This window comes from Solea solea, chromosome 16 (assembly GCF_958295425.1).
Source record: "Solea solea chromosome 16, fSolSol10.1, whole genome shotgun sequence".
Taxonomy (NCBI): Eukaryota; Metazoa; Chordata; class Actinopteri; order Pleuronectiformes; family Soleidae; genus Solea; species Solea solea.
In genome coordinates, this window is record NC_081149.1 from 25,540,481 (window position 1) to 25,554,776 (window position 14,296).

The following is a 14,296-nucleotide window of genomic DNA, read 5'->3' on the forward strand; positions in this document are numbered from 1 at the left end:
ACACAGACACAGACACAAACACAGACACAAACACAAACACAGACACAGACACAGACACGCACACACACACAGACACAAACAAACACAGACACAGCCACAAACAAAAACACAAACACAGACACAGACAAACAGAGACACAGACAAACACAAACACAAACACAGACAAACACAGACACAAACACAAACACAAACACAGACACAGACACAGACACAAACACAGACACAAACACAGACAGACACAAACACAGACACAAAGAGACAGAGACAGACACAGACACAGACACAGACACAAACAAACACAAACACAAACACAGACAGACACAAACACAGACACAGACACAGACACAGACACAAACACAGACACAAACACAGACACAAACACAGACACAGACACAGACACAGACACAAACACAAACACAGACAAACACAGACACAGACACAAACACAAACACAAACACAAACACAGACACAGACACAGACACAGACACAGACACAAACTTGGATTGGTTGGATGGAACTGCTGTCGCTAACATGTGAATGTGGGACTGACTGGAGGTTTGGACTTGTGTAGTGGGTTCTTTACTATTTGCCTGGTTGTTATTTATTTTACGAGGGTCATACTACGGTTAATGACGCCATGTAAACTCAACTACCTGTCTTACAGTTGTGATTTCCTAAGTGTTGTTACTAATTCAAGTTTATGTTGTGGGTTAAATCTATGGTGCCTGGTTTTCTATTGCCGTTAGAGGCCTTTGCACTTCTCAGTCCTCCTCTAACTGAGAGAAGGACAGTGCCTTGTTTGGATGCCAATGTTAGGCAGGTTACTACGCCTAAGTGTCAAGTTTTTTCTTATCTTTATTGTTGTTTGGGGATCGTTTTTCGGCTCACTTTTCATTTGTATTATGTGTCATGTTATAGACGGATTAAGCGTTCAGGAAATGTTGAGTTTCGATGCAGATGATTGTGCAGACGCTGAATCTATTCACACACTCCAGTGAAACGGAGAAAGGTTTTCAATGACCTCACAAGAGAAGGGCTTCAGATTGCACTATTACAGGAGACTCACTTAAATGATGGGGAACATATACAATTACAACAAGAAGGGTTCGGACAGGTGTTTTTCACTTGTCCATTGTATTAAAGATGCTGGTGGACGTTACGTAATTGTGAAAGGGCGTTTTTATGGACAGGACATTGCTGTTATGAATATCTATTATCCCCCAGGTCATCCAAGTCATTTTCTAACGACTGCATTTTCTAAATTGTCTGATCTTAATGTTAGGAATTTGTTTGTTGGAGGGGATTTTAATTGTCACTTAAACCCTATTATGGACAAATTCCCCTTAAACAAACAGTCTCTGTCGTCACAGACAAAGGTTATTAATGTTCTTTGTGAAGATTTGGATTTTATAGATGTTTGGAGGGCTCGGCACCCTGTGGATAAGGAGTATTCATATCTTCAAAAGTTCATAAATGCTATACGAGAATAGATTATTTCTTTACCCCCAAAAATATTATTGCAGTCAATTCTTAATCGTTCCATAGGTTATATTATTGTATCAGACCATGCTGCTGTATTTGTCCAATTTGGCCTTAAGAATCGTCCTTAAGAATCCTCTTACTAGACACTGGAGGTTCAACCCCTTAAATTTGAAAGATCATAAGTTCATATGTTATTTTATAGAAGAATTGAAATCATTTATGGCTATTAATTCACCTTCAACAGATGATATGATAAGAGTGCGAGGGCTTGAAGTGTCTGTAAGAGGGTTAAAGCTATACAACAGCTCATATAGTACCACCCTCACAACGCCATGAGTTTGATGCTGATTTCTCACCTATTTGTCTTAAGTGCAAAACAGAGAAATCTCACTCATTGCCTATGGTCCTGTTGGAAAATACAGAGGTTTTGGTTTATTATAGGGCAGGAGATTAATAAAATCATAATGCCGTATGCATGCTGCTTGGGGTATTGAACAACCTCATTAGTGATAAATATGAAAGGAAACTTTATAAATTGCTGCGTTCTGTGCAAGAAAGTGCATACTTCTGAATTGGATAACAGACAAGGCTCCATCAAAAATGCAATGGCATAAGGTCATTACATTACATTACATTACGGGCCACACGGTGGTGTAGTGGTTAGCACTATTTGATGCCTCTCCCCTATTTGATGTTGTTGTCTTTCCTTTGGGGTGATTGTCCCTGGAAATATTGTCTTTTTTTTGTACTGAAAACTCAAAATCATTAAACATATTCACAAAAAAAGACACAGACAAACACAAAGACACAAACACAGACACACACAAACAGACACAGACACATACGAAGACACAAACACAGACACACACAAACACACACAAACAAACAAACACAAACACACACAAACAAACAAACACAAACACAGACACACACAGACACAGACACACACAAACAAACACAAAGACACAAACATGAAGACAAACACAGACACACACAAACACAGACACATACGAAGACACAAACACAGACACACACAAACACAAACACACACAGACACAGACACACACAAACAAACACAAAGACACAAACATGAAGACAAACACAGACACACACAAACACAGACACATACGAAGACACAAACACAGACACACACAAACACAAACACACACAGACACAGACACACACAAACACAGACACACACAGACAAACACAGACACACACAAACAAACAAACACAGACACAAACAAACAAACACAAACACACACAGACACAGACACACACAAACACAGACACACACGAGTTCACTTAATAAACGCATGTTATTTGCGGTTCATTTCAAACAGACTGATGACGTCACACGGGATGATCAGTGCATAGACACCGCCCGTGTTATTTCAGCAGGTGAGCAAATGAAGCTTACCTTTCAGATGTTGTGTGTGTGAGCCGTTGTTTCATTGACTCCTCATGTTTGACCAGCTGTCCTCACGAGACTGAAGCAGTGTGTCTCTGTCCACTCCGGAGGAGACGGAAGTCCTGCGCTGTGTCTAACTTCTTCCTGTTCTTCTTCGATTAAATCCGCCAGGCTGCAACCAAGAGGCTCAACACTGCACTCTACAGGTCAAAGTCCTGAATCACAAGACTGTTGATTTAAGCTCTAATCAGACAAAACATCCCCTAAATCAGCTACATTTACACACACACGTGATGTCAAATAATATAAAATAAAATAGAGTTTATGTTTTAAACACAGTTTAATTTTTGAATAGTTTAGTGGTGAAGTTAATATTATTTTCGTAAATGTGATGTGTCTCACACTGAGAGTTTTTCCTTCAATGTTATTCATCTGCAATATGATTTATGATTTGAACAGAAATAAAACTGTATTTCAACATCAATATTATAATTATTGATTATTCACAGCACAAATGTTAGAACAAACACAGGTTTGACCCGGTCAAAGGTCAAATAACCCTGGTGAAGCTTCTTCTCTTTAAGCCACAAACTAATGATCATGTTGTAGTATAGTGTTGTAATGTAGTGTTGTAGTGTAGTCGTGTAGTTTTGTAGTGAAGTATTGTAGTGTAATGTTGGAACTGCCAGTCAGCTACCCGCAAGACTGAGTTCATCTCCGGCTTTGCTACTGAGCAATGCCTGGACTTCCTTGCTCTCACTGAGACTTGGATAACACCCTCCAACACAGCCACCCCTGCAGCTCTCTGCTCCGCCCACTCCTTCTCCCACACACCCAGATCCACTGGAAGAGGTGGTGGGACAGGTCTGCTCATCAACCCCAACTGGACTTTCACTCTTTACCCACTGCCACACTTCTCTTCACAGTCGTTTGAATTTCAAACTAATCATTGTTGTCATCTACCGTCCACCAGGCCCATTGGGACACTTCTTGGAGGAACTAGATGTCCTCCTCTCAAACATCCCAGAAAATGGACCACCACTTGTTCTTCTTGGTGACTTCAACATCCAGTCAGAGAAGTCATCTGATCTACTTCTTCTACTTTCGTCTCTTTCTCTCTCACTTGCTCCTTCTCCACCAACTCACAGAGCTGGCAACCACCTTGACCTCATCTTCACCAGAAACTGCTCCACCTCCGACCTCACGGTAACTCCACTTCATGTCTCTGATCATTTCTTCATTTCCTACTCTCTCCCACTCTCCCAATCTGATGATCTCATCTCATCAGATACTGCACTTGTCCGTCGCAACATTCGCTCTCTCTCTCCCTCCTCTCTCTCCTCAACTGTTCTATCAGCACTTCCTTCAGCTGACTCCTTCTCCCTCATGCATCCCAACTCTGCCACAGACACATTCCTCTGTACTCTGTCCTCCTCTCTTGACTCTCTCTGTCCTCTTACTTCACAGCGGGTTCGTAAGTCCTCCCCAGCCCCGTGGTTGTCGGACTCAGTGCGTACTGAGAGAGCCACGATACGGGCAGCAGAAAGGAAATGGAGGAAATCAAAACTCCCTGACGACCTGCGTTCCTATCACTCTCTTCTCTCCACCCTCACTGCCTCTATCTCTGCAGCCAAACAATCTTTCTATCAGACTAAAATTCAATCCTCTTTCTCTAACCCCAAAAAACTTTTCTCGATCTTCTCTAACCTCCTTGACCCCCCCCACCCTCCCTCCTCCCTCCTCCCTTCTACCAATTCACTTTGTCAACTACTTCACAAAGAAAGTAGATGACATTCGCTCTTCTTTCTCAACCCCACCTCCTGATATCACCTCTCTACCAACCACAAATTCAGCTCCTTCTCTATCCTCTTTCACCCCTCTATCTCAGGATCAAGTTCTTTCCCTAATAACCTCTGGCCGCCCCACCTCCTGCCCCCTTGACCCTATCCCCTCTCACCTTCTTCAGTCAATTGCTTCTGATCTCCTGCCTTTCCTCACCCACCTCATTAACACATCTCTATCATCTTGTTGCTTTCCGGACTCTCTTAAAGAGGCCAGAGTGACCCCCCTCCTTAAAAAACACACCCTTGACCCGTCTGAAGTAAATAACTACAGACCTGTCTCTCTTCTTCCTTTTCTCTCCAAAACTCTGGAGCGTACTATCTTTAATCAACTCTCCTCCTACCTTCACCGGAACAACCTTCTTGATCCTCTTTAGTCTGGTAAAGCAGGTCACTCGACCGAAACTGCACTTCTTGCTGTCACTGAGCAACTCCACACTGCCAGGGCTGCCTCTCTCTCCTCTGTACTCATTCTCTTGGAGAGGATGTGTGTCGGAACCCTGTCCTCTAGCTACTGGGGTCCCTCAGGGTTCTGTCTTGGGCCCTCTCCTCTTCTCTCTATACACCAACTCTCTTGGTTCTGTTATTCTCTCTCATGGTTTTTCCTATCACAGCTACGCCGACGACACCCAACTCATCCTCTCTTTTCCCAGCTCCGACACACATGTAGCAGAACGGATCTCCGCTTGTCTGACCGACATCTCTCAGTGGATGTCTGACCATCACCTGAAACTCAATCTCAACAAGACTGAGTTTCTTTGTCTCCCACCACAGACCTGACCATCACCCTTGACAACTCTGTGGTAACTCCGTCTCATACCGCAAGGAACCTGGGTGTGACACTTGATGACCATCTCTCCCTCACTGCCAACATTGCTGCAACAGCTCGATCTTGCAGATACATGTTGCACAACATCAGAAGGATACGGCCTCTTCTAACCCAGAAGGCGGCACAGGTTCTGGTCCAGGCTCTTGTCATCTCACGCTTGGATTACTGCAACTCCCTCCTGGCTGGTCTCCCTGCGTGTGCCATACGACCTCTGCAACTCATCCAGAATGCAGCAGCTCGACTGGTCTTCAACTTACCAAAATTCTCCCACACTACACCTCTCCTCCGCTCCCTTCACTGGCTTCCTGTAGCTGCTCGCATCCGCTTCAAGGCTCTAGTGCAGGGGTGTCAAACTCATTTTTGTTCAGGGGCCACATACAGCACAATTTGATCTCAAGGGGGCCGGACCAGTAAAAATAGTAAAATAATAGCATAATAACCTATGAACAACAAGAACTCCTTTGTTTTTTCTCCTTTGTTTTACATTTAATGAAAGATAATTTTACAAAACATGAAATTTCTTGAGAAATATAAGTGCAATTTCAACAATATCATGCCTAAATTTACTATTTACACAGCACAATGGATCTATAAAGGCACAAACATTTAGTCACGGGTATCTGGAGCATTTGACATTACGTTTAGATTAGTGTGAAATTTTTACTAATTCATCCTGTGGGCCGGATTGGACCCTCTGGCGGGCCGGTTCTGGCCCCCGGGCCGTATGTTTGACACCCCTGCTCTAGTGGTTGCGTTCCATGCTACAAACGGATCCAGTCCAGTCTTCATCCAGGACATGATCAAAACCTACACCCCAGCCCGCCCACTTCGCTCTGCATCGGCAAACCGGCTCGCTGCCCCCTCACTGAGAGGATCCTCGCAGAGGCATTCACAGAACTCCAGACTGTTCACTGTCCTCGCTCCCAAATGGTGGAACGAGCTCCCCATCGACATCCGGACGGCGGAAAGCCTCCACATCTTCCGCCGCTGACTAAAAACACATTTCTTCCGACTCTACCTCGACTAAGACGATGACGACGACGACGACGACAAAAAAAAACCAAACAAATAAACAAAAAAAAAAAAACACGTATACATCGCACTTACGACTAGCACTTCATAGTTCGGTTTACTTGAAGCTCTTACTTACTTCTAGCTCTTATTTGTACCCAAATGTTTAAATGCACTTATTGTAAGTCGCTTTGGATAAAAGCGTCTGCTAAATGACATGTAATGTAATGTAATGTAGTGCAGCGAGCGTTAGGGAGCGTCTCTAAAGTCTGTGAAGGTGACACCGTCAGAGCACGTAACTCTTCATGTGCCGCTGTTGTTGAAAAGCTAAAAATGTCTTAAGTTAAAATTGTTTTGTGTTCCAGAAAAATAATAAATGAAGTGTTTTTATGTTGATTATCTGGATTATTATTATTCGAATAGGTTTACTGACCAAAATAATTGTTTTCCTCATTCAAGGTTCACTTCCTGTTTCTTGTTTCTTTCCAGTTTTGTTTTCTGTTTAAATGTGAACTTCCTGTCGTTACGTCTCTTCTTCTTCTTCTTCTTCTGCTCTGTAAATGAAAACTTTGGGGATACACCAAAGGGGGTGGAGCAGTGGTTAAGACCAGTATCCTGTGTGCGAATTTCAATTTCCATTTTCATTTCATGGTTGCAAGTTTGACTCAACCCCTGGCTGATTGTACTCAATTCCATTGTAAGTCGCTTTGGATAAATGACATGTAATGTAATGTGATGTAAACCACATCCTGAGCTGTGACGTTTACTTTTGATTCAGACTGGAAACACAACACACACAAGTGTCTGTGTGTGTGTGTGGGGTCACTTTCCTGAAAAGTTTCACTTTTCAGGATGAAGCTTTATTTAAACACAGATGTTCATCAGAACCACAATTACCAAGATACCTTCAGGACTTTCAGAGAGCTCCAGGACCTCCAGGACCTTCAGAGACCTCCAGGACCTCCAGGACCTTCAGAGACCTCCAGGACCTTCAGAGACCTGCAGGACCTTCAGAGACCTGCAGCAGCAGACACAGGTGGGTTTGTTTCTTTCAAACAGCTGCAGAAGTTAAAGAGAAGTTTAGAGTTTAGTTTAGTTTATCCAGGTTCTTTTCTCATTTCTTCATCATCGTGTGTGAGATGATTCAAAGATGGAGGATCTGAAGGTTCATCTCTGAGAAAGTGACGATGTCAGCACTCATAAAGCATGACTCATCATTTTAACTCACTGATGATGAAGGGGTGAATCATCATCACAACAGCAGGGGCACACATGTATGTGACCATTCAGGATCAGTTTCCATGGTGAAACAAAACCAGACTTCGACCTGAAGTTAACTGGCTAAGTTAAGTCAGAGCAGCGTTGGTTTGAGTCTCAGTGGAAACAACGTTGACACGTATTTGTCGGAAACAGGCGATCAGAGGCGGTGATGAAGGGATGAATGGAGGGATGAATGCTGTGATAAATGAGATGATTGATGGGATGAATGAAGTGATGAATGAAGTTATGAATGATGTGATGAATGAAGTGATGAATGAAGTTATGAATGATGTGATGAATGAAGTGATGAATGATGAGATGAATGATGTGATGATGAAGTGATGAATGATGGGATGAATGAAGTGATGAATGAAGTTATGAATGATGTGATGAATGAAGTGATGAATGAAGTTATGAATGATGTGATGAATGAAGTGATGAATGATGGGATGAATGATGTGATGAATGATGGGATGAATGATGTGACTTAAGTTAAGTTTCGTTTCAGGGTCCAGTTTCACCAGTTTTAGTGCGAGTGGAACAAACATCATGAGTCACTTCTTACTTTCACAGTTTTTCAATAAACTTCAGTCAGAACGACTGAGGCTTGAGGTGGAAATGTCTCAAATGTCTCCGACGTCTCAAACGTCTCCGACGTCTCAAACGTCTCCAACGTCTCCGAGTTTCCAGCCGCGATGACAAACGGTAACTGAGTCACATCACGTGTCTGAAACACATAAATATCAACGCTTCTCCATTTCTTCGTTAATGAAGCGAGAACCTTCTCAAACTCGGGTCAGAAATCGTCTCTGATTTCAAATCAATAACTGACTGAAAGTTTCATGATCAATAATCAATAATCAGTCACAGGCTGATCCCACGATCACAGATTTACTCAACTCTGATCTTCTTTGTCTGAAACTTTATTGTTTGGAACAGGACCTGCTGAAGACCAGGACCTGCTGAAGACCAGGACCTGCTGAAGATCAGGATCTGCTGAAGACCAGGACCTGCTGAAGATCAGGACCTGCTGAAGACCAGGACCTGCTGAAGACCAGGACCTGCTGAAGACCAGGATCTGCTGAAGACCAGGACCTGCTGAAGACCAGGACCTGCTGAAAACCAGGACCTGCTGAAGACCAGGACCTGCTAAAGACCAGGACCTGATGGCGTCCTCTGTGATCTTTCTTGTTCTTCTGCAGCTGTGTGGCCTCCAGCTGATGCTGGTTGCGATGCCAACTTGTAGGATGAGGGAGAACCTGGTCCGGACCAGCCACCACCTGCTCAGAGACCTGGTAAGACCAGAACCTGCACCTGTGCACCATCAGCATCTTGAGCCTGTTTTCAGCTGTTTCCTGTCTGTCCCGTAGGGGGGGCCATTTCCTGTCCACTGCCTGCAATACAACGTCAACATCTCCTTCCCAGACTCCGCCCTGCCTGCCACCACAGCCAATCATGCTCAGGTAAGTCTTTGATCTCACCTGAGCCTCTCAGCCAATCACAGAGCTGATATTTATTTGAATACAAATCTTGAATAATGACGTCTGATTGGCTTCCTGCAGTGCCGCCGGGCATTATGGGTAGTGTATGAGACACTCAACGAGACACAGCTGATCCTCCAGAACAACCACTTACCTGTTGGAGGGGGCGGAGTCACCTGGGACGAAGGGAAACTCGATACCTTCATGAACCTGCAGGAGCGACTGCTGGAGGAGGGAAGCTGTGTGAGTCATTCATTCATTCATTCATTCATTCATTCATTCTTCAGTACGTTCACTCTTTAATTCATTCGTTCACCTTGTCTTCAGCTCTCCACTGGTCCACATGCTGTGTCGTCTTATTTCAGTAACGTCACAGCTGTTCTGCAGCACAAGGTACACACACACACACACACACACACGCACGCACACACACGTTAACAAAGTCAGTCAGCTGAGTGGGCGTGTCTCTGTGTGTGTGTCACTCAGGAAAGCGCTGCCTGTGGTTGGATGGCTCTGAGGAGAGACGTTCTCAGGGTCCTAAAGATCGTCCTGCACAAACACCACAACTGCTTCCTTTAAGTCATGTTTATTGATTTATTTAATCTTTATTTGTTTATTTAATCTTTATTTATTTCATCTTTATTTATTTATTTATTTCATCTTTATTTATTTATTTCATCTTTATTTATTTCATCTTTATTTATTTATTTATTTCATCTTTATTTATTTATTTATGTTTTATTTAATTATCGGTTTGTCTCTTTGTCAAGTCATTTTTTATAAAAACACATTTTGATACTGTTATATTTTGTTATACTGTTGTTTTTGTTACTGAAACTTTTAAATAAAAATTAAAGCATTATAAAAATGGATGTTACTTTACACACACACACGACACAATTTTAAAAAATATTCACACTAAATAATATTCACTCTAAATAATATTCACACTACATAATATTCACTCTAAGTAATATTCACACTACATAAAATTCACACTAAATAATATTCACACTACATAATATTAACACTAAATAATATTCACACTAAATAATACTAACACTACATATTATTAACACTACATAATATTCACTCTAAATAATATTCACACTACATAATATTAACACTAAATAACATTCTCACTAAATGTTAACACTAAATATTCACTCTAAATAATATTCACACTACATAATATTCACTCTAAATAATATTCACACTAAATAATATTCACACTACATAATATTCACTCTAAATAATATTCACACTAAATAATATTCATACTACATAATATTAACACTAAATAATATTCACAATAAGTAATACTCACACTAAATTATATTAACACTACATAATATTCACACTAAATATTGACACTAAATAATATTCACACTACATATTATTAACACTAAATAATATTCACACTAAATAATATTCACACTACAAATTATTAACACTAAATACTCACACTACATAATATTCACACTAAATAATAAAAACACTAAATATCCAGCTTGGCATTAGCGAGATTAGAGTAGTTAGCTTAGCATTAGCACTAAGAGAGCAGATTTTTTTTAACCTTTGTATTTCACAGCAGTGTTACAGCAGTGCAGGTAACCATGGTAACAGCAACCTCATCTCCCAGCATGCAACAGTAACGAAGCCCTTCCCCTCCCCTCACTGAGACAGGCAGCAGGGTGGAGCAGCAGATGGACGGACGGACGGCAACCACAGCTGAGCGTGGAGGTAAGACAGAGATAGGTGGAGAGACAAGAGACAGAAGGACAGACTGAGAGAGAAGACAGAGAGAGACAAGAGACAGACAAGGAGAGACAAACAAAAGACAGAAGGACGGAGTGAGAGAGAAGACAGAGAGACAATGAGAGACAGACAAGGAGAGAGACAGAAGGACAGACAAAGAGAGAAAACAGAGAGACAGAGAGAGACAGACAGAGAAACAAGAGACAGAAGGACAGACTGAGAGAGAAGACAGAGAGACAAGGAGAGAGAGAGAGAGAAAGAGAGAGGATAGAGACAAGGAGAGAGACAGAAAGACAGACTGAAAGAAACCTTCTCCTTCAGCTCACTGTCTCCCCCTGCAGGACTGATGATGGATGGAGACTCTGCCCACGGGCACTTGGGACAACAGGTGATGGGAGGTGGGTGTGGCCAGACACTTATGAGGCAGAAAGGTTTAGCAGTTGCCATGGTAACAGACTGGTGATGCTAACAAGAGACATTTACTGACACTAAGACCAGAGCAAATGACAGTTAGCATGCTAACATGACAGCACTAATGACAGTTAGCATGCTAACACTAACATGACAGCACTAATAACAGTTAGCACGCTAACATGACAGCACAAATTACAGTTAGCATACTAACATGACAGCACTAATGACAGTTAGCACGCTAACATGACAGCACTAATGACAGTTAGCATGCTAACATGACAGCACTAATGACAGTTAGCATGCTAACACTAACATGACAGCACTAATGACAGTTAGCATGCTAACATTATGGCACTAATGACAGTTAGAATGCTAACACTAACATTATGGCACTAATGACAGTTAGCACGCTAACAGGACAGCACTAATGACAGTTAGCATGCTAACATGGCAGCACTAATGACAGTTAGCATGCTAACATGACAGCACAATTTACAGTTAGCATGCTAACACTAACATGACAGCACAATTTACAGTTAGCATGCTAACACTAACATGACAGTTAGCATGCTAACATGACAGCAATAATGACAGTTACCACGCTAATGCTAAAATGTCCACCTCCTCCTGGATCTTGACTGACCACTTCCTGTTGACCCCGGCTTGGCTTTCTGGTTGCCGTGGAAACTGAATGTGGTTTACTGACATTGTTACCATGGTGACACGCCCACCTCTACTACCTGACCTTTGACTTCCTGTAAACATGTTTTTTTCTTTTGTTTTGCAGAAAAATCAAAACTGAGGGAAAGTGAAGAAGAAGAAGAAGGAGATCAAATGAAGGTCACATGACCCTCAGTCTTCTTTGGTTTATGTGGGCAGAGTCATTTATCTTAATTAGCATAATATTTATATACAAACACAGTAAATACTGAGTGACTGTGTTTCAGGCCTCCAGGACAGCAGGGGGTGCTAGAGCAGCCAGGATGATCTCAGCCAGGAGTACAGGTACAACACAGTACCACAGCACTACAGTACAACAGTACTACAGTATGACCACATGTGTGTGTGTGTGTGTGCGTCAGAGTCAGTAGAGGGCGTCAGTAGTCCAGGAAGTCGTCCATCAACTCCAAACAGAGACGTGAAGAAGGTATGAACTTTACCTGACTTCGTTTACGTCTCACATTCTTTTATTCTTGTTGAAATGTGTTGTGTTTACTTCGTTGTCCTGCAGGTGGCGCTGGTGCGGACTCCTCCAAGATCTCCTGGTGCTGCTCGTGGACGGATGTCCCCACTCCCCGCCCACCCCATGCCTGACTTCAGCAACGTGAGGTCAAAGGTCGGATCCACAGAAAACCTGAAACACACACCTGGAGGAGGCAAGGTAACACGTGCACGCACACGCGCACACACACACACACACACACACACACACACACACACACACACTCTCTCTCTCTCACTCTCTCTCTCCACAGGTTCAGATAATGAACAAAAAGATGGACGTCACTAATGTGGCATCAAAGTGTGGCTCTAAAGTCAATATTCATCACAAACCAGGTAACACACGCGCAGACGCACATCAGTGACATGTGGTTGTCAGGGTGACACTTCCTGTTTCTGTGTGCAGGTGGAGGGAAGGTGGAGATCAGATCAGAGAAGGTGGATTTCTCCACAATTCAGTCCAAAGTGGGTTCTCTGGAGAACGTGACGCACACGCCAGGAGGAGGAAGGAAGAAGGTACACGCCCATCACACGCTAATCACACGGCCATCATTTGTGAATCATATGTAAATTCATGTTTGTTGTCATGGTAACAGATTGAAAGTCATAAACTGACCTTCAAAGATGAGGCCAAAGCTCGGACTGACCACGGTGCTGACATCATCATCCAGGCTGACTCCACCCCTCATCACCCTGGCAACACCTCCTCCCCGGGAAGCCTCATCGCTGCAGAAGCTCCGCCCCTCGACTATCTCGCCAATGACGTGAGAGAATACACTTGACATGAAAACTACAAAAACACAACCGCACATGCTAACAAACAACTTCCTGTTCTCACCAGATGTCTCAAGGCCTGTAATTGGCCCCGCCCCCTGCCGTTACCAAGGAAACTGCCCGATCAAAGAAAAGCTTGTGGTCATCTTTATAGAACTAAGAAAACTGTTAGCCTAGCTTAGCATTAAGACTGAAAACAGATTAAAACTTTAGGCTGAGTTTAAATGAGCTTAACTGTTTAATTAAGCTTAACTAGTTTAAACTAGTTTAAAGCTTAACTGAGTTGAACTGACCTGGTTCTGTACATGGTCCCTGTCAACTCATCTAATAAACTACACTAAATTATCTTAACTGAGATAACTGAGCTTAATGTACTTAACTGAGTTTAACTAAGACTGATTATTACTCATTATTTAGAATTCGGATTCAGAATGCTAAGCTAGGCTAAACACCAAAGGCTAATAAGAGTTTGAAAATGAAAATAAATAAAATGCAGTTTGATACCAGCTGCCTGTCCACTGTTGATGTGCTTTGTTCCAATAAAGTTTCTTTTTGATCCAAACACTGGAGTGCGTTTTTTTCAAATTCTTCAAATATGAAAAAAAATTCAGAAACAGGAAAAAAAAAAACTCCGCCCGCTCCACAAACAATAACAAGGCGTGTCTTACCCGCATGACTATGTGACACAACTGCACAGGCCCCGCCTCCGGGTGATGGACGCGCTGATGACAGGCACGCGTGGGGCGATAGCAGGCATCAATAATCGATCTATGCTGATCGATGACATGTTTGGGGTTTCCAGACGACGTCATCG

At 42.6% G+C, this 14,296-nt stretch overlaps 3 protein-coding genes across 5 annotated transcripts in view; 2 read left to right on the forward strand and 1 right to left on the reverse strand.

The window, feature by feature from the left end:
- The window catches only part of LOC131475767 (globoside alpha-1,3-N-acetylgalactosaminyltransferase 1-like), a 14,516-nt gene extending 11,601 nt beyond the window's left edge, over positions 1-2,915 (reverse strand). The window contains exon 1 of the mRNA XM_058654084.1: positions 2,903-2,915. The gene's annotated coding sequence lies outside the window, so the exon portion shown is untranslated. The remainder of the gene's footprint in view (positions 1-2,902) is intronic.
- A 6,085-nt stretch (positions 2,916-9,000) lies between these two features.
- Positions 9,001-9,894, forward strand: LOC131475790 (interferon beta-like). The gene is made up of 5 exons (XM_058654120.1): positions 9,001-9,129; positions 9,205-9,297; positions 9,397-9,558; positions 9,643-9,708; positions 9,802-9,894. Exons 1-5 carry the CDS (start codon positions 9,001-9,003, stop codon positions 9,892-9,894), a joined length of 543 nt encoding a protein of 180 aa, XP_058510103.1.
- Positions 9,895-10,955: 1,061 nt separating this feature from the next.
- LOC131475779 (microtubule-associated protein tau-like) lies at positions 10,956-14,044 on the forward strand. 3 transcript variants are annotated; one of them, XM_058654102.1, is made up of 10 exons: positions 10,956-11,058; positions 11,415-11,471; positions 12,275-12,327; positions 12,435-12,492; positions 12,570-12,634; positions 12,719-12,868; positions 12,963-13,044; positions 13,115-13,224; positions 13,305-13,472; positions 13,550-14,044. In XM_058654102.1, the coding sequence occupies exons 1-10, from the start codon at positions 11,022-11,024 to the stop codon at positions 13,565-13,567; spliced, it is 798 nt and encodes a 265-aa protein (XP_058510085.1). In that variant the 5' UTR covers positions 10,956-11,021; the 3' UTR covers positions 13,568-14,044. The 3 variants fall into 3 exon arrangements, with proteins under 3 accessions (XP_058510085.1, XP_058510087.1, XP_058510086.1); XM_058654103.1 differs by having other exon boundaries at positions 11,016-11,058; positions 11,395-11,471; XM_058654104.1 differs by lacking the exon at positions 12,275-12,327 and having other exon boundaries at positions 10,957-11,058; positions 11,415-11,461.
- Positions 14,045-14,296: the final 252 nt, after the last annotated feature.